Source organism: Bombus pyrosoma, linkage group LG2 (genome assembly GCF_014825855.1).
Source record: "Bombus pyrosoma isolate SC7728 linkage group LG2, ASM1482585v1, whole genome shotgun sequence".
NCBI classification, from domain to species: Eukaryota; Metazoa; Arthropoda; class Insecta; order Hymenoptera; family Apidae; genus Bombus; species Bombus pyrosoma.
Window position 1 is genome coordinate 7,850,649 of NC_057771.1, and position 16,348 is coordinate 7,866,996.

General features: G+C 29.0%; 5 protein-coding genes and 1 non-coding gene across 10 annotated transcripts; 1 reads left to right on the plus strand and 5 right to left on the minus strand.

Moving 5' to 3' along the window:
- Positions 1–35: 35 nt before the first annotated feature.
- LOC122576307 (dolichyl-phosphate beta-glucosyltransferase) lies at positions 36–1,951 on the minus strand. 2 transcript variants are annotated; one of them, XM_043746427.1, is made up of 5 exons: positions 1,760–1,951; positions 1,414–1,588; positions 1,152–1,348; positions 968–1,076; positions 36–897 (listed from the first exon to the last, which is right to left on the minus strand). In XM_043746427.1, exons 1-5 carry the CDS (start codon positions 1,820–1,822, stop codon positions 455–457), a joined length of 987 nt encoding a protein of 328 aa, XP_043602362.1. In that variant the 5' UTR covers positions 1,823–1,951; the 3' UTR covers positions 36–454. The 2 variants fall into 2 exon arrangements, with proteins under 2 accessions (XP_043602362.1, XP_043602372.1); XM_043746437.1 differs by having other exon boundaries at positions 1,692–1,802.
- A 139-nt stretch (positions 1,952–2,090) lies between these two features.
- On the plus strand, positions 2,091–2,932 carry LOC122576344 (cytochrome c oxidase subunit 12, mitochondrial-like). Its single transcript, XM_043746504.1, has 2 exons — positions 2,091–2,624; positions 2,730–2,932. The coding sequence occupies exons 1-2, from the start codon at positions 2,374–2,376 to the stop codon at positions 2,911–2,913; spliced, it is 435 nt and encodes a 144-aa protein (XP_043602439.1). The 5' UTR covers positions 2,091–2,373; the 3' UTR covers positions 2,914–2,932.
- A 100-nt stretch (positions 2,933–3,032) lies between these two features.
- LOC122576171 lies at positions 3,033–10,756 on the minus strand. 4 transcript variants are annotated; one of them, XM_043746087.1, is made up of 7 exons: positions 10,197–10,756; positions 6,137–9,843; positions 4,986–6,070; positions 4,618–4,896; positions 3,912–4,526; positions 3,639–3,776; positions 3,033–3,481 (listed from the first exon to the last, which is right to left on the minus strand). In XM_043746087.1, the coding sequence occupies exons 1-6, from the start codon at positions 10,423–10,425 to the stop codon at positions 3,674–3,676; spliced, it is 6,018 nt and encodes a 2,005-aa protein (XP_043602022.1). In that variant the 5' UTR covers positions 10,426–10,756; the 3' UTR covers positions 3,033–3,481; positions 3,639–3,673. The 4 variants fall into 4 exon arrangements, with proteins under 4 accessions (XP_043602022.1, XP_043602016.1, XP_043602006.1 ...); XM_043746081.1 differs by having other exon boundaries at positions 6,137–9,864; XM_043746071.1 differs by having other exon boundaries at positions 6,137–9,867.
- Positions 10,757–10,985: 229 nt separating this feature from the next.
- LOC122575649 (soma ferritin-like) lies at positions 10,986–12,225 on the minus strand. The gene is made up of 4 exons (XM_043744938.1): positions 12,084–12,225; positions 11,801–12,008; positions 11,509–11,700; positions 10,986–11,430 (listed from the first exon to the last, which is right to left on the minus strand). Exons 1-4 carry the CDS (start codon positions 12,158–12,160, stop codon positions 11,146–11,148), a joined length of 762 nt encoding a protein of 253 aa, XP_043600873.1. The 5' UTR covers positions 12,161–12,225; the 3' UTR covers positions 10,986–11,145.
- Positions 12,226–12,351: 126 nt separating this feature from the next.
- Positions 12,352–13,918, minus strand: LOC122575653 (soma ferritin-like). Its single transcript, XM_043744951.1, has 3 exons — positions 13,695–13,918; positions 13,309–13,533; positions 12,352–12,880 (listed from the first exon to the last, which is right to left on the minus strand). Exons 1-3 carry the CDS (start codon positions 13,851–13,853, stop codon positions 12,695–12,697), a joined length of 570 nt encoding a protein of 189 aa, XP_043600886.1. The 5' UTR covers positions 13,854–13,918; the 3' UTR covers positions 12,352–12,694.
- On the minus strand, positions 13,008–13,079 carry Trnaa-cgc. The gene has a single exon. It is a non-coding gene; the product is annotated as a tRNA-Ala (tRNA).
- Positions 13,919–16,348: the final 2,430 nt, after the last annotated feature.

The following is a 16,348-nucleotide window of genomic DNA, read 5'->3' on the forward strand; positions in this document are numbered from 1 at the left end:
ATAAAATAAACTATATTAATTAAATTAAAAATTACTTCTTTATAAAGTGTTATTTATTAATAATGTTCATAACATATTACAATGTATATAATAGATAAAAGAATAAATATATAAACAAAGTAATATATCTTGCTCCATTTGATTAAGTTAATCTAAAACACCAAACAGCTCTCTTTCTCTTTAAAAACATTTATGATAATCTATCATACTTTTTTATATGATTGTTTACTAAAATAAAGATTGTTGTCATCCTAACAGGATATAAAATTATTAAATAAAGCTTGTTATGGTTTTTCACATTTATAAATTTTCCTTACAAAGGAAAAATATTTCATGATTACTAGGTAAATTATATTATCTAATTATGTTAAACATGATATCTAATGTTATTTATAATGGAAATATTGAATAAAAGTTTTATTTATAAATATTTTGAGCTCTCTGCACATTTATATTACGTTTGTTTAGATCTTTTTATTTTCCATGCCCCAATTCTATACTTATACCAAATGAAAAATAAATCTTTACCCATTTGTAACCAACTCCAGAAAGGGACTATTTTGGATCCTTCAATTTCTGTCCAATTCACAGGAATCTCAATAATAGGAATGTTTAGAATTCTTGCAATATATAACATTTCTACATCAAATGCCCAACGTTCAACATGTAGAGCTTGAAATACAACTCTTGCAGATTCACGTGTTATAAGTTTAAAACCACACTGTGTATCCCTAATACCTCTGACTCCCCAAAACCACACTAAGAAATGGAATCCATGCATTAGTAACAATCGAAAAAAGGTTCTCTTAGCAGTTTCTTCTTTCTCTAAATGAGCTCTAGATCCACATACTATTGCATGAGAAGAACTGACTTCATTTGGCTTATCTATATAATCAACTAGAAAAGATGGTTTTATCACCATAAATACTTAATTTTACTTTATATTATACCTTAAGAAATAACTTACATCCTAATATATTTTTCAAACTATCATCTAACTTTTCTAAGTCTGTAAACTTAGTAGCACCATCAGCATCTGCAAATAATATTACGCTTCCTCGTGCACTTAGTATACCCTTAAATGAAAATAATTATAATAAAAGATAATCACAATAATAATAAATTAAATTTCATAACATTCTATTACTAACCAGTCTTACTGCCCCACCTTTCCCTCTGTTTTTAACAAGATTTAATACTCTAATGTTATCATATTTTAATGCATACTGATGAGCAATATCCACAGTTTTATCTGAACTTCCATCGCTAACTATAATCACTTCATAAGTACACCCATTTTTTGAACGGTTTTCCAGATATTCCAAACACTCGTCTAACATTACTGGCACTATAAATTAAATATATAAACACATTATGTTTTCATAACATTACTGTTAATGCATCAGTATTTACATCTTTGCTCTTCATTATAAGCTGGTACTATAACACTTAAATGCACGCTCCATTTTTCATATAAAGACGGAAAAGCTTCTGTTTTTTTCGTTTTTGGATTGAGAAAGTACTTTTCCTTCTCATCTTGCCATATTTCTGGATATGGTTTTGTCATTACAAATAATATTATAGAAAACTGAAAGCATGTAATTAATTTCATTATAATATCGAAGAAAAAATCGCAGCTGTATATACAATATTTTAATAAAACAAATTATAATTATAAGATATTAATATACCTATAGAATTGCCACGTTTATACAAATTTAAATAACATAAAAATTGTAATTATAACCTAGAAACGTACCACGATTATACATATTACTGCAAATAAAATAGCATAAAGAAGTAAATTCCCTAACGGTATCATATTAATATTATTATGTCTTTAAATATTAGCAAAAAAATACTTTTCAAAACACGTATTGTTTCATCCTTCCTTATCTTGTGCCACCGCACATGCCTCTGAAGTTGTGATTAATTTGTATACATTTCGCAGTTGGCTGCACTAAATACAAATTTTATCTATTATTTTATTGGTGAAAAACTTCTATATTTAAAATGAAAAATAGTCACAGAGGAAGTTTAGTATTTATTAGAGATATTAAAAATCAAATAATTTCAAATTTGTAATACAATATAATTCTTCGTAAGCAACTGATAAATAATTGATGATAAACGTTTGCCCACATAAAGGGAGTTCTACATTTTCAAATTTGTATATTTATTTATTATGTTCAAAAAATCTGAATTGTCACAATAAAATAAAGTATACTCTAATCGATATTCACGTCTCTATTAATTTTCTGTCTCATGCATTATTCGTTTCGCGTAATTCATTGTACGTTTACTATAAATTAATTTATTATAAATAGTATGTTTTATTTATGTACATGAATTAAGTTATGGATATAAAATATAATGGATTCTGATAAAAACAATAAAAATAATAAAATTAATATTTCGGATGAAACGAAAACTACTTCTCAAAAAAGAGATGAAGATAATACGTATGATACGAATGATACAAATCTAATGATTGATAATATCGCAACAGATGAAAGAAAACCGAAGAAAAAGATAACTATAACTGTAGACGAAGATGATCCATGTCTTAAACAGGAAGACAAAAAGAGACATGTACGATCTGTATTTCCTGGCGAAGATCCAAGGTTTGTTTTAATATGTTACTTTTCTGTTAATTGACATCTGTAATATGATTAAAATTGATTTTTTTCATATTTTGAATTAAAGTAATTTGCAATATCGTTATTTAGATTTCAACAACAAAATCAAACATTACGCTGTTGGGTAATGTACCATGATTTCTATCGTTGCGAACGTACTTTAGGAGAGGGATCAGACGTATGCACTTGGTTTAAACAAGTTTTTACATCTATATGTCCAAGGGAATGGATTAGTCGATGGGATGAACTTAGAGTTAAGGACAAATTAATCTAACACAAATATAAAAATCAAGAGAAATTTCCTAGTAACAAATATAGAGTTTAGGAAGATTGTATATTGTTTTCTATGGCTAAGGGATATAAACTTAAGTTTAAAAATAAATAAACTCGCAATTAGAAAAAAATATTAATCTTTTATTATACAGGTACAAGACTTTTATGAGGTAACTTATATAGAAGTACGAAATGAATATTTGTTGCAATGCCCGACGTTGGCCAGTCATTCGGCTGCCTTCAACAATCGGTCAACAATATCTTCTTTCTCTTTTACATTAATCACACTAGTTACTTGCAGTTCATATATGACACTTTTTACATATGTAAAAAATAAACACTTGCAGCAAATTTTCTTTAAATTTTCGTTAGAATAGAAGCTTGAAATAGCACAGTATTAAAAATTTTGCTTTTTTTAAAATTTATGATCTTTATATAATAAAATTGCTACTTTAATTTGTGCACAAACTCTTGCCGTGATGAAGATAACTTACCATCTTCGGGTGTTACTTCTGCTTGTTAACAGCTTCCATCTATGTGGGATTTTGCATCCTCAGAAATAGTAGTATCTGTAATTGTTAAGCGATAACATTTACTCATAATAAAAAATGTTTGAATTTAGAAGTTAATAGATTATAAGAAAGTGTGATCACTTTCAATAAAAATCTTGATTTTTATTTTTTAATGTCCTCTGAATCTTATGATTAAAGATTAAAACCACCTTACGTATATTTTAACAATGCCATTTTGGTAGCTAAATGCTACTTGGTTTGGCTCCCTGTTTGATGAATAAATTGACAATCTCCATCACTGCATGTTCCCATCAGTTCGTATGGACAAAGGACACCATTGGGATTCGTGTTCCTGGTTAAGAATGATAAAAACAACAAAAAAAATACTCGAAATTTTTGTAAAAGATAAATTAGAAGAACACTGTATATTTTTTATTTAGAAATAAATATCCTATATTATTGAAATATTTAGAGAGCAAAAACCCACCTTGGTACCTTAAAGTGTGTTAATATTGATTCATAAGGTAAAAGTGTTTTTTTCGTTGAAAGTTCCCCTTCAAGTCTCGTAGCATTCCTCCTTTTACTGTCCGCTTTTAAAGTTGTAGACCTTATTACATTATTTTCTGGTACCACTACCTTATTATCCAGCTTTTGAGCATCTTGTAAGTTAAGCACACCAGTAGTAGGAACAGGATTATCACTTAAGTTTGTTTGTTCAGTAGATACTTCTTGTTCATGGTTGTTTTGTGTAGGTGTACTTCCTTCATTAACGCTTGGAGCACAATTATTTAATACTATATTTTTTTTCTTGTCTGTATCACTTACATTTATTGTAGTAACTTCTAAGTGTACAGTTTTTCTAATTTCATTAGATTTTATTGGAGATTCATTTTCGTTTAAAATTGTTGTATTGGATTCTTCCAGAATGTCACTTTGACGAATTTCTGTACATGCACTAGATACAGTTGTTTCTTCTAGTTTTGATAATTCGTATATGTCGGAAATGTCAATAGATGGTACTTTTTTCCGAGAAAGTTGCCGTGTGTGATTAGCTACTTCTTTCAATCTATTATCTAAAAGTTGTGCTCCAGCCTCAGGTATCCTAGGAGATACGATGAAAGAATTAAAAATATTTATATTTTGTGTTCACAGTGATTTGAAGATTAATAGTAATGATTCTATTAATATATTACTTATAATCTCTTCCTACGATTCTATTTCCCAAGTTTGTACAAATAATTGCGAGTTTATAGCATTTTTGGCGACCTGCATTGATTTTTCCGCGAGCTTCTACTACCTTTGGACCTATATTATTAATACGATTACGTTGCACTTGTAATCTTTCTTCAGCAACTTTGAGCTGTTCCCTGAGCTTTTTGACTTCAGCCGCTAAATTCGTCTGTAGATCTCTTTCCATATGCCACTGACGAAGATTTTGCGACATCTTCGCCAAATCATCTAAGATTGTATAGCTATTTTATCAAGAAATGAATAAATTATTATATAGAAATACACTAAAAATTAATGGATATTAATGGATTTTCATTGGAAAGTTGGTTACCGTTTCATAACTAATTCTTGTTCTGTATCTATTAAACGTTGTTCTTGTTCCGCGCGTGAAAGATTAATAAGAGTATTTAGCTCTGTCTTAACATCTTTTTTAATTTCTTCCCAATTTTCTTCTATGCTTCTTATATCTTTTGGTGATATATTGTTTTTGGGCGATAGAAAATGGATATCATGTTTATCTTTTGTACTTGAAGTCAATAATGTATCTTCCTGACATCGTGGAAGATATATTGTAGATTCGGATGTATTAAGACTTTCGTTCCAACTTTGAGGTGTTCTTGATAAAATAATAGTCGATGTATTTGAGTCCACTGTATTGTTATTACCAAATGAAGTATTATTAGAAACGACGTCTTCCTTTGTAGGACATGAAAGTTGGTTTATATCATTATCATATATATTTTTATTACTGCTATTTTTATTTCCAGAAATATTTTCACTTCGATCGATTATTGTTTCGTTATTTAAGGTCACTTTATCATTTATTGTTGCCACTGGATCGTTTGTATCATTTTTTACTTGTACATATTTTCGATTTACTTCATCTGTAGATAAAATTTTTAAGCTAGGTGAAGTTTTTGTTTTCGTTGGACTCTTTCGCGATATATTCGTCGGTTGCATGTTTCCAACTGCTTTGTTTCCAATATTATTTGGACTACTTTCAGCAGATACACATATATTATTTATTATTGACTTTGTTAGTGCTTTTATTTGAGTTGAATCTGCATGTTCTTGTTTATCAACATCATACGTTTTGCTGATACATGACTGAATGTTGCTCGTTGATATAATGGTATTTTTTACTGAATCTGCTAAATTTTTAGAGCAATTTTCCTTATTTAATTGTTGTGTACTTATACTTTGACTTTTTGAGGGTATTGTATGATGTAGTTTCGCATATAACTCTTTACTTGAGCTATTGGACGATATGGGTTTTGAAGATACTTCCATATTTTTATTTTTTATTAAACTGTTGTTTTCTATTGTTTTATGTAGCTTCAGCTTCTCGCGTTCTAAAATTTGTTGTTTTAACCGTCGATATTCCTCTTGCTGAGATGCAGGTAAGTGACGAACAGCCTGTAAAAATAGTCAAATAATTAAATATTTCATGTATGATAGAATATTTTGTTGTAGTATTCTTACCAGTGGTGTTTGTAGATTCGATGAATTTGATTTTTCTGGTTTTGTTATTGATACTGCATCTTTCTTAGACGTTTGTGATATTGTTGGTCTTGCAGCTGCCATAGATTCTTGTTTTTTCCGTACTGCACGTAAAAATTGATCTAAGTTTTTTTCAAATTCTGCTGTAGGATTTATTGCTGGTTGATGTTTTTCTATTGTGACAGTATGTGCTGAAGAAGCAGCTGTACTCTTTTGCCATTCAGATTCGGAATCACTTTCTGTATCAGACTCTAAATTTATAACAATCCTTTGTGTATCAGACAATGCCTTTGTACTAGCAGACCATTTACTGTCATTAGATTTCATTTTAGATAGAACTTCACTTTCTGCAATTTTTTGCTTGTTATAAATTGTAGCTCTTTGTAAATTTAATCTCTTTTGAATCATTGTATTTTGGTATTTTTTCGCATTATTTACAACTTTTGTACTTGCAGGAATTGAAATTCTTTTTATAAATTTCTTCTGTGGACTTTTTGCTATAGGAATTGATCTTTTCCTTCCAATTATTGTGTTTGAAGCCTTAATACTTTCAAGAGATAAACTTTTCTGTGTAACGTTATATATTTTCTCTCCGGCATTTGATTGATTTTTATCGTTTTCAGAACCACATAAATTTATATGTGGGGTTGGTAAATTATTAACTGTAGATAATACTGTATTTGATACAGTTTGATTTACAAATACTTGATTTGGTACAGCAGATGTAGTACTTGTTGTTGTAAGTGCAACTGAATTGGAACAACTGTTAGTGATTTTTGTTCGTTTTGGCAAAGAAGCTAATAAAATTGCCCTTAACGCATCTTCATCTTCATCAAGACTTTGTCTTCTGTCTTCTGTACTCTTTCCTTGTCCTGATGTATCATTAGATGAATCATTACTTCTTTGTATTTTATCTTCATTAGTTTCTAAAGAAATTTTATTTAGTTTATCATCAATATTTTTGGACATTTCTGACGTACACATATGGACACAATCTGTCTGATCCATTTGTGTCTGCGTTTCTTTTTGATTTTGTTTATCATCTGCATAAAGAACTTGATCTGATTTACATATTTGCTTATCTACAGTATTTACATTATCATCATTTGTACATAATGTATTGTGTTTTTTTGCAATTAATGATGGAGCATTTTTTCTTTTTAATCCCTTTTTAACCAGTTTCTTTTTCTTTTGTGTTAGAATTTTATCACCTGTATTATTTGGAGTTGTAATTATATTATTTTGTGCCAGAGTTGCACTGGGATTACTTTCTACTAGTGAGATATGAGATGATTTATCTGTAGATATTTCATTAGGTAGATCTTCATGAAATGCAGTTGGTATAGTTAAAATAGAATGTGACTTTTGTGAAAAGGACATTAATTTTATAGGTTTAAAGGAAGCGTTTATCTTTGTACTACTTTCTTTATTAATAACAACTGGCTGCATTTCTGCACTTTTGAATGTAGGTTCTTGTTGTAATGCATTCTTTCTAGTTGGTAATGGCAGTTGTAATTGTTTGTTTGTTTTCAAAATTGGTGCTGGAACTAGTGTTCTATTAATTAATGTTGGTATTTTATTTGTATCTTTGGTAACATCTGGTAATCCCTTCATATAAAGTGGTTCTGATATTTTATCTTTAACATTATTTGATACATTTGGAATGTACTCTGAAGTTTTTATATTTTTGAAAGTATCAGTTAATAGATTTACATCTGCTTCGGTTTCAGGAAGATCATCAATTGTTATCATTGAACTACTAGGAGATATTGATTCCATAAGATAGCTTGTATTAGACCTAAGAATTGGATCCAGTGAAAATGTTTCTGCTTTATTTAATTGTTCATCTTCATTTACATTGTCTATTTGTTTTGTACTTTGTGTATGTTGATTTGTTGATACATTATTATATTGTTCATTATTCCCATATGTATTAGAAGTACATGATTCTAAAGAAACTAAGGAAGAATTTGAGATAGTTAGTGGGCCAAGAGCTTGTGGAAGAGCATGTGATAAATCAGGATCATATACAGGAGTGTCAGTTGGAGAATAAGGCATTTCTTGGATTGAATTAATATCTAAAACTTCGGAAGTATGATTACTTTTAACAGTAGCACATGTATTTTCATAAGAAGGTACATTTAAATGAGAATTATGTACTTTCATAAAATCTGAATTAAAAGTTTCTGTTAAGTCAGTTGATGAATATTGTATATTTGTATTTGTAGCACATAATGGATTTTGTGATTGTGCATAATATGCAATATTTGGCAAAAAACTTCGATTTTCAATAATTTTCTCCTGATAAGATTTTTGATCATCCTGATTACTTGTTATAGATGGATTAAAATTTGGGCTATTATTTGCTCCATTAAGAGAGATGAACGATACATCAGATGGTTGAATACCTAACAATTCTGTATCCATAGATATATTGGCAGTAATTTTGTCTGTTGGAGAATATGGTAATTTTTCTTTTTCTCTTTCAACATATGTATCTAATTCCATATCCTCTGTATGATCACTTTCATTTACAGGGAATGGAGTATGAGGTGGTGATGCAGAATTTTCCTCTCCAGGTATAGGAATGCTATCTAAAAAGCTTTGAGTAAATGGACTTTCACTACGAAAGCTATTAGATTTCTTGGACTTTCCCAATTGAATCCCCTTTTGAATTCTATTCTGATGTTTTTTTAATACAGCAGAACGAAGTGCAATCATTCTTAATTCCAAATCTTCTTCGTCTTGATCATCATTCACATTTGCACTCATATGTTTTACAGTTTCAGTCTTTAGCTGTTCATTTTGTTTATTTGATTTATTTTGTTTTGTTTCAAGAGCTTTCTGCCTTAATAATGCTAAATCTTCTTCATCGTCTGCATCATTAGATTCCTTTTTATTTGTATCCTTTATAGATTTTCCTTTTGAAGAATTTGGCAAATCAGTATTATTGTTAGAAGTACTTTTCATCATATTTGTTAACTTCTCTTTTAATGAAGATGCATGCTCTTTATTTTTATTTAAAGTTTCTTCTAATGAATGAGTTCCCATTGAATCTAATTTTCTGACTCTTTTTAGTAATTTATGTGTAGAATCATTATAATTATAGGATGTCTTTAAGTCAATATGTGACATTTTCCGAGGCATTGTCTTTGTTGAGGATCTGTATGGTGATCTTCTAGGAGATTTAAGTCTTCTTGGAGACCTCCTTGCCATTGGTGATCTAGTACGAGTAATTGGCGATTTTGATCTTCTAAAAGGAGATCTTGTTTTTATAAGAGATCTATGTCTTTTGGGTGGTGATCTTGGAATTATTCTTGATCTACTTCTTCTATGAATAGGACTCATTTCTCTGTGATGTGACCTAGAAGTATTTTTTGTCGCATCATCTTTTATTATACTAGCGCATTCTTTCTTAGATATATCTGCAGTAGCCGAAGAATCTAGATCATCCAATGAAAGTACACGATTTCTTTTCTTTTTCTTCTTTTTTTTCTTTCTACTTTTGGAAGCAGAACGTATCATAATTTGTTTAGAATTATCTGCAAGACCAACAATTTCCATATCACTGTCACTTGAAATAGGCACAAGGTCGTCATTTTTTTCTTGAAGTGTAGAAGCTGTATGTTTTGTTCCAACGCATCCTGATTCTTTCATTTGATGAAGATTTTCTTTGCCCTGGACTGCATCTTGTAGAATAAGGTCAACTTCTACTTGATTAGAACATGATGTCGAGAATAATAATACATTGGGTATAGAAAGGTTCAATATGTTATCAAATAGAAATACGTTTTACACGAATTATGTCCCAAAATATTAAAAATATATTTTTTTAATATTCATATTTAATAAAAGAAAATTGAATTTTATTTCAAGGCTTATTTTTCATAACAATATGTCTTAAATATATCCCAAAATATTGCAAATATATATGAATCAAAAAAATATAAAAAAATATATTACTTTAAGGTTTATTTTTCATAACAATATAAACAATATGAAGTTAAAAATATTAAAAAAAACATTATATTATTTAATTTACCTCTTCTATTAGAACCCTTGGAAGGATAAAACTTGGCAGGAGCAGTACAGCACGTTGCATTTTGTTGAGTCGACAGAAAATTTGAACAATGAGAAATTTTAGTGCCATATCCGTAATTTAAATGTCCTTCCTCGGAAGAACTTACATCTTCCAAGGATATCTCACCTTCTTCTTTCTCATCTAACACACCAACTGTTTCCGTACACTCACTCGACAAATCGCTAGCCATTCTTGAACTTACCGTCGAACCATGAACAATTAATCACGTCCATTCGTAATAATACAAAACTGTTTCATGAAAATTAGAGTTAATTACGTATTAACAATAATTGTGATTTTTTTACCGATCTAAATCTAACACTCGCACTACACTTTATTATAAATAATCCCGCGATTAAAATCCTTTAATATAACGAATAAAAAATTTAAATAAGTCCGAATACCGTATTTAATTTAGACAAAGAGAAATTACTTAGTCACTAAAACGTCCGTTTTTATTGCTACTTTATCTTCACAACTAAATGCATGTAATAGCTCTGCCATGCTATGTCGTTTTCAACGCATGATACGAAACAGTTGGTTTTCATTATTCACTGATTCGGTGCGTTCTAAAATTACACAAACGATTACATTACATGAAAACGAAGCGACTAATCTTTGAACAAACTCATATTCACATTTTTTATTAATTTATTATCATGCGGAAAATTCTACTTCGTTTGTAAGTGATATTTTATTAAATTGTTATACACTGTTTGAAAAATGATCTTTTTATTTTATTAATATTAATACTTTTAATATTATTATTTTTATTATTATTTTTCAAGTACTTTTATCGCCAGGCTTTTCACTTTTACTATAATGTAATTGACATGTACATATATTGTTATTTCGAATTACATATAAACATGATATATCATATACTATATGACACAAGAAAGCGGAAATATTACTTGTCAGTACTATTTGGTCGCAGTTTTGAACGAAGAATATTAAATTTTGGTTGAACGTAATGTTCAAGTAAATCTTTATCAAATATAAAGCGTGCTAATGATTGATCACCGATACCAGACAGGACAGCTACAAATCTTCCCATTTCATTCACACTCTTCATCTGATCTTCCATAAAGCCGGTAACAATAAAATCACTAGCATTTAAATCGCCATGTTTTTCCGCAACAGCATTTACTGCTACTAGTTTTTCAGCTATCTCTAATTCCAAAGTCAATGCTGTCTAAACAAATTTAATAACCATATTCTAAAAGTTGCATATTATTAAAAGAATACTTAATTCTTTCTTTTAATTATTTACTTTAAAAGCGTGCAATGGACATTTCCAATCTTGGTCGGAAGGAGGTTGTGTTGGACATAAATTTACAAGGCCTCCGCGCATTTTGACGTAATTTAGAAATCTGATAGCATGCTCATGTTCCTCATGGTGCATTTGCATGAAAAATGATTCACAGCCAGGCAATGCTACATCTGCGCGCCCGAAGTATGCAGCCTATAGAAAATAACCGATTTATATTAAAGATAATGCTATTAAAAGAACTATATATTTATTTATTTTTTTAAGAAACATATAGTTCTATTTCTTATCTTACCATGGACAAATAATGATAGAAAGCTTTCAGTTCCGAATTTATTTGTTCGTTTAATATAGTTTCAGTTTCTTGATGAAACTTAAAATTGGCCGGTTTTCCACTTGGCCATTTCGTAGGTTTATCAATGCAAAATTCATCCTTGCAGGAGGTTGCCAAAAATTTGGCAAGAAATAGTTTTGGTTTACATATTCCCTTATAGAGTTTAGTTCTTCAAAAAGATTACTTACATTTTCGAATTATATTCAATATTAGATTCTTTCATAAATAAAAGTTACAAACTTACTCTTTAGTATATAATTGTCGAACAAATGAGTTGAAAACATCACTAAGAATTTTTCTATCACTACGCAATTTTAACATGATTTATCTTTAGTTACAAACAATTTACATACACATTTGATATAAAGAACTTCGTTAATTGTAAAAATTATTCTTTAAGAAATTTTCATTTTTATACGTATGTTACGTGTCATATGTCATATTATCGATTCGCAATTTATTTTCGAAAGCACGCATAAATGTTTTTGAAACAAAAATAGAAACTATATATATTCAGGATTACCAAGCTTTATTACGCTCAAAGTTAGCACTATGTTGTACAATATATATAACGTTTTTCACACTTCTTAACATGGTAAAAGATGTAGATTCAATTCGAAATGAATTTCTTACTAATACTTTTTAAAAGTATCTGTAATTTGATGCAGAAATTTGCAACACTTTTCAAAATTATACAAGTTCATATATATTTATTTTAGCAATAAAAATTAAAATATTGTATTCATTTCTCATATTAGTATTATGTAATGTACAATTTTTTACTCATTCTTTGTCTATGTATAGTATGTTGACGTTTTTACTACAATAATAGAGTTAAATTTTTAAAAGGACGTTTTATTCCCTAAGTTCTTGGTCGAAGATATGTACTCCTACACCATCGCCAACTCTTTCTAATTTCGTTATGTGGTTGGCAAGTTCATTGATAGAGTCTACTTGTTCTTTCAGATACTCGGTTTCAAGGAAATCTAACAAGTTTGGATCGTTGTGTCGAGTCGCTAACGCGTGTATTTGGAGAAGACTCTGAAAATGATAAAATATTTATAAAACCATTTATATATTTTATATTTCACTAAAAAACGTTACATTTTACTGCTGTAAAATGTTCATGTTGCAAATTTATAAAGAAAAAAAAAGAAAAAGATCAGATTGGAGGAGCTGGGATTTGAACCCAGGACTTTCCGCATGCGAAGCGGACACTCTACCACTGAGTTACACCCCCACTTGAAAGAAAGGATATTAAAAACCTATAAAGCAGAATAAGTTAATATATTAAAAATATCAATGGAATTCAATTATAATTGAAAGTATTTAGCACATTCTAAAGAAATAAGACATAATCAAAATGTATATAGGAATATTATTTTTATATAATTTTGTATAAAATTACTTTTCTATTCTAATAACAATAATTGTTACATCTGAAATAAAATTTTAATAAACATACATACCTCATTAACTTGTCTCTCTAGCTTTAATGCTTCCGTCATAGCGTCATGAGCGCTGATCCAGTCATCTTTTGGCGGGTTTTCAATAGGTGTCAGAGTGATGTTGCCACCTCTCTTGTTTTGATAAGTCATAAATTTCATGGCGTGTTCTCTTTCTTCGTCTGAAGCTTTTTTAAAATACGTATAATGACCTGGTAAAGCTACGTCGCATCTATCGAAGTAATATGCCTACAAAAATAATCACGATAATAGAACATGAAATAAAAACGCAGAAAGTATTCGTGACGAAAGCAATGGTATAGGAAATAAAATGTTTCTTTTTATTTAAATTTTATTGCTAAAGAAAATTTAACGTCAAGAATAGTCACTTAATTGATATGTTGACTAACCATAGACAGATAGACGTAACTCGAGAACAATTCTAAGTTGATTTGGTTATTAATCGCTTGCTCACAGTCTTTGTGAAAATTCTGTCTAACCAGATCCATGATGTTCGACTTCATCGTAGTTAATTTCGTTAACGTAGAGCGCAAATATAAAGGCACCATATAATAATACTAATTTCGTGGACCTTCACGATGTACCGTCTGCGAGCAAATGATGCGTAGTTGTGACACACGCAAGCGCGCTGCACACATTTTATTGATTTCATGTTCAAAATTGACCTTGAATACAAACATAACAAATTAAAAAATTTAATGTTATATAATGATTTGGCGTTTCGCGGCGTTGTGATAAACATGTTTGTTACAAATTGTTATTTCTTTCTTTTTATATTTTTAATTGATTGAATTATTATTCCATGTGTTTAATTATTACTTATAATTTACAGTAAAGAGGCACGTACGATGGATTTCTAAATCTATTAGTATTTGCATTCTTAAATTAATGAATATTTTTAGCTTTGCCTTTTTGGATTTAAATGTTGTTTGAATTACGTGCGTTCGGAGAGTTTCCACTATATCAATAGGATAGACCAATAGGAAGAAAGTCTGAGTGTCAATGATTTACTTTGGTTAGGTTTCGGAACGCACATGCATGATATGCAAGTGTATAACTATTGTGATGAACTTCATGATTTGATTTCAATTTAAATATTGAAGGTAGATTTTTTAAATTTTCTTTTTTACAAATTTTGTTCATAGTTAAATTTATCTTAAATATCATTTTGAACTTTCTACTTTGAGAATTTCGTTTATGTTAATGTGACATTGATATTATAATTTTAATGTTATTTCGTAATACTATTCTGGGTTTATATGAATAGTGTACATAATTATACATCTTTTTTATTTTATAATTTATATTATAATCCACTTCAATGATATATCAGCTTATTATTGAAAATGAAAAGATTCAACTAATAGGTTATGTGCGACGTAGTTTACATATATCCAGGTTATAATTAATCTAATTGTTTTCGATATAATAATGCATTTAATATTAACATTGCGGTATTAATTTTGTCAATCATATGATTTTTTAATGTTTTTACAGCAAAAGGACTATGATAATGTAATGTACAAATGTACTTTGTCAAAGAATATTATCTAATTGACAGGCCATAAATAGATTTAATTGCATTTGATGAATAACAGTTGTTCCTTTGCAAACAAAGTTTTATCTGATATTAATTTCTAGACAGTTTTATTTTATTTAAAGGATAGGAGGAAATGTATTCCAGGAGAGTGGGAATTTACACATAATGATCATAATATATAGATATAATTATCATTTTATTGTCATATTAAAGAAATTACTATATTACAATTATGTTACAATAATGTTTTACGTTTTCTCATCATTTTTTGGAGGTAACTATGATTTGAGAAATCGTCACAGAAATCAGAGTTTAAAAAACATTTTTATAATTTATATGTATATTATATTTTCATTTAAGACGATGATTAAGATATTCATTAAATGTTCAATAGTTATTATTAATAGACGCTTTAAAAGTTTTATAAGGTCTTCTATAATAACTTGTAAAATTCAGAATAAGAGAGAAATTTTAGAATTTTATCATGCATTGTGAAAACACATTTGTAAATGAATATTACTCTCAAGCTATTCGATATATTATATTATAAGATTTTCTATAACATTTATTGCAAAATTTAAAGTTAATGTACCTATTATTAATAATTTTTGAATTTTATTATACCTTGTAAAGATAGATTGGTTGGTAAGTATTAGTTTTTAAATATTTAATATAGTACATAATTAGATTTTTGTCCAATGATTATGCCATATACTAAATTCCATATTTTGTGCTAAAGAGAAATTATAAAATTTATTCATGTCTTGATCTAGAAGATTTGTACAATTTCTGTTTAGAAATCTTACTTGTCACACTTCGAAAAAATACTGATTTTGTTATACCATCGATGCTTCGTGGAAGCCCCATCATAGCCGCTGTCACACGCACAAGAGTCTTATGTCTAATCTTGTGCAGTGGCCAGCAGCTGCATTAGGGTCCATTATTGTTCTTATCTTCTTCTTATGCGAATGGTTTCCACTTGAATAATTTTTTCCCGAAGTTACATAGCTTAAATGGTTATAAAATGCATAGAACATCTGCGACAGAAACAATGTATTAAAATAAAAGAAAGCATAGGAAACGAGTTTTATCTAGTATGTATAGCATAAATTATTTGATAGATTTCGATTGGCGTTTGAGGACGATTTTCCTAATTCCTTTTGTTCCATAGAATTTAATCGTTATAGGTAGCGTTATTATCCTTATTACGATTTATTTAATCTCACTTTTCTTGTGGCTCATAGTTGCAAAAGTGGGATACCAAGTAGTAAAATATGTATAGATGTAATGAATGAGTGAGTAAAGTACAACTTGGCTAGCACCTTCTTTTACCACATGTCAATGATGTGGTCTACATATTTCCTCTTATGTATACTGTGTACGGATAGTGATTCTATGCTAAATATCTTAAGAAATCAATGCCAGGCTTTAGTAGTAATTTTCCAGATGTCCTTTTATTTGTTTAGAGCTGTTTTCTTCACAGAAATTCTTGAACTTCGTGTA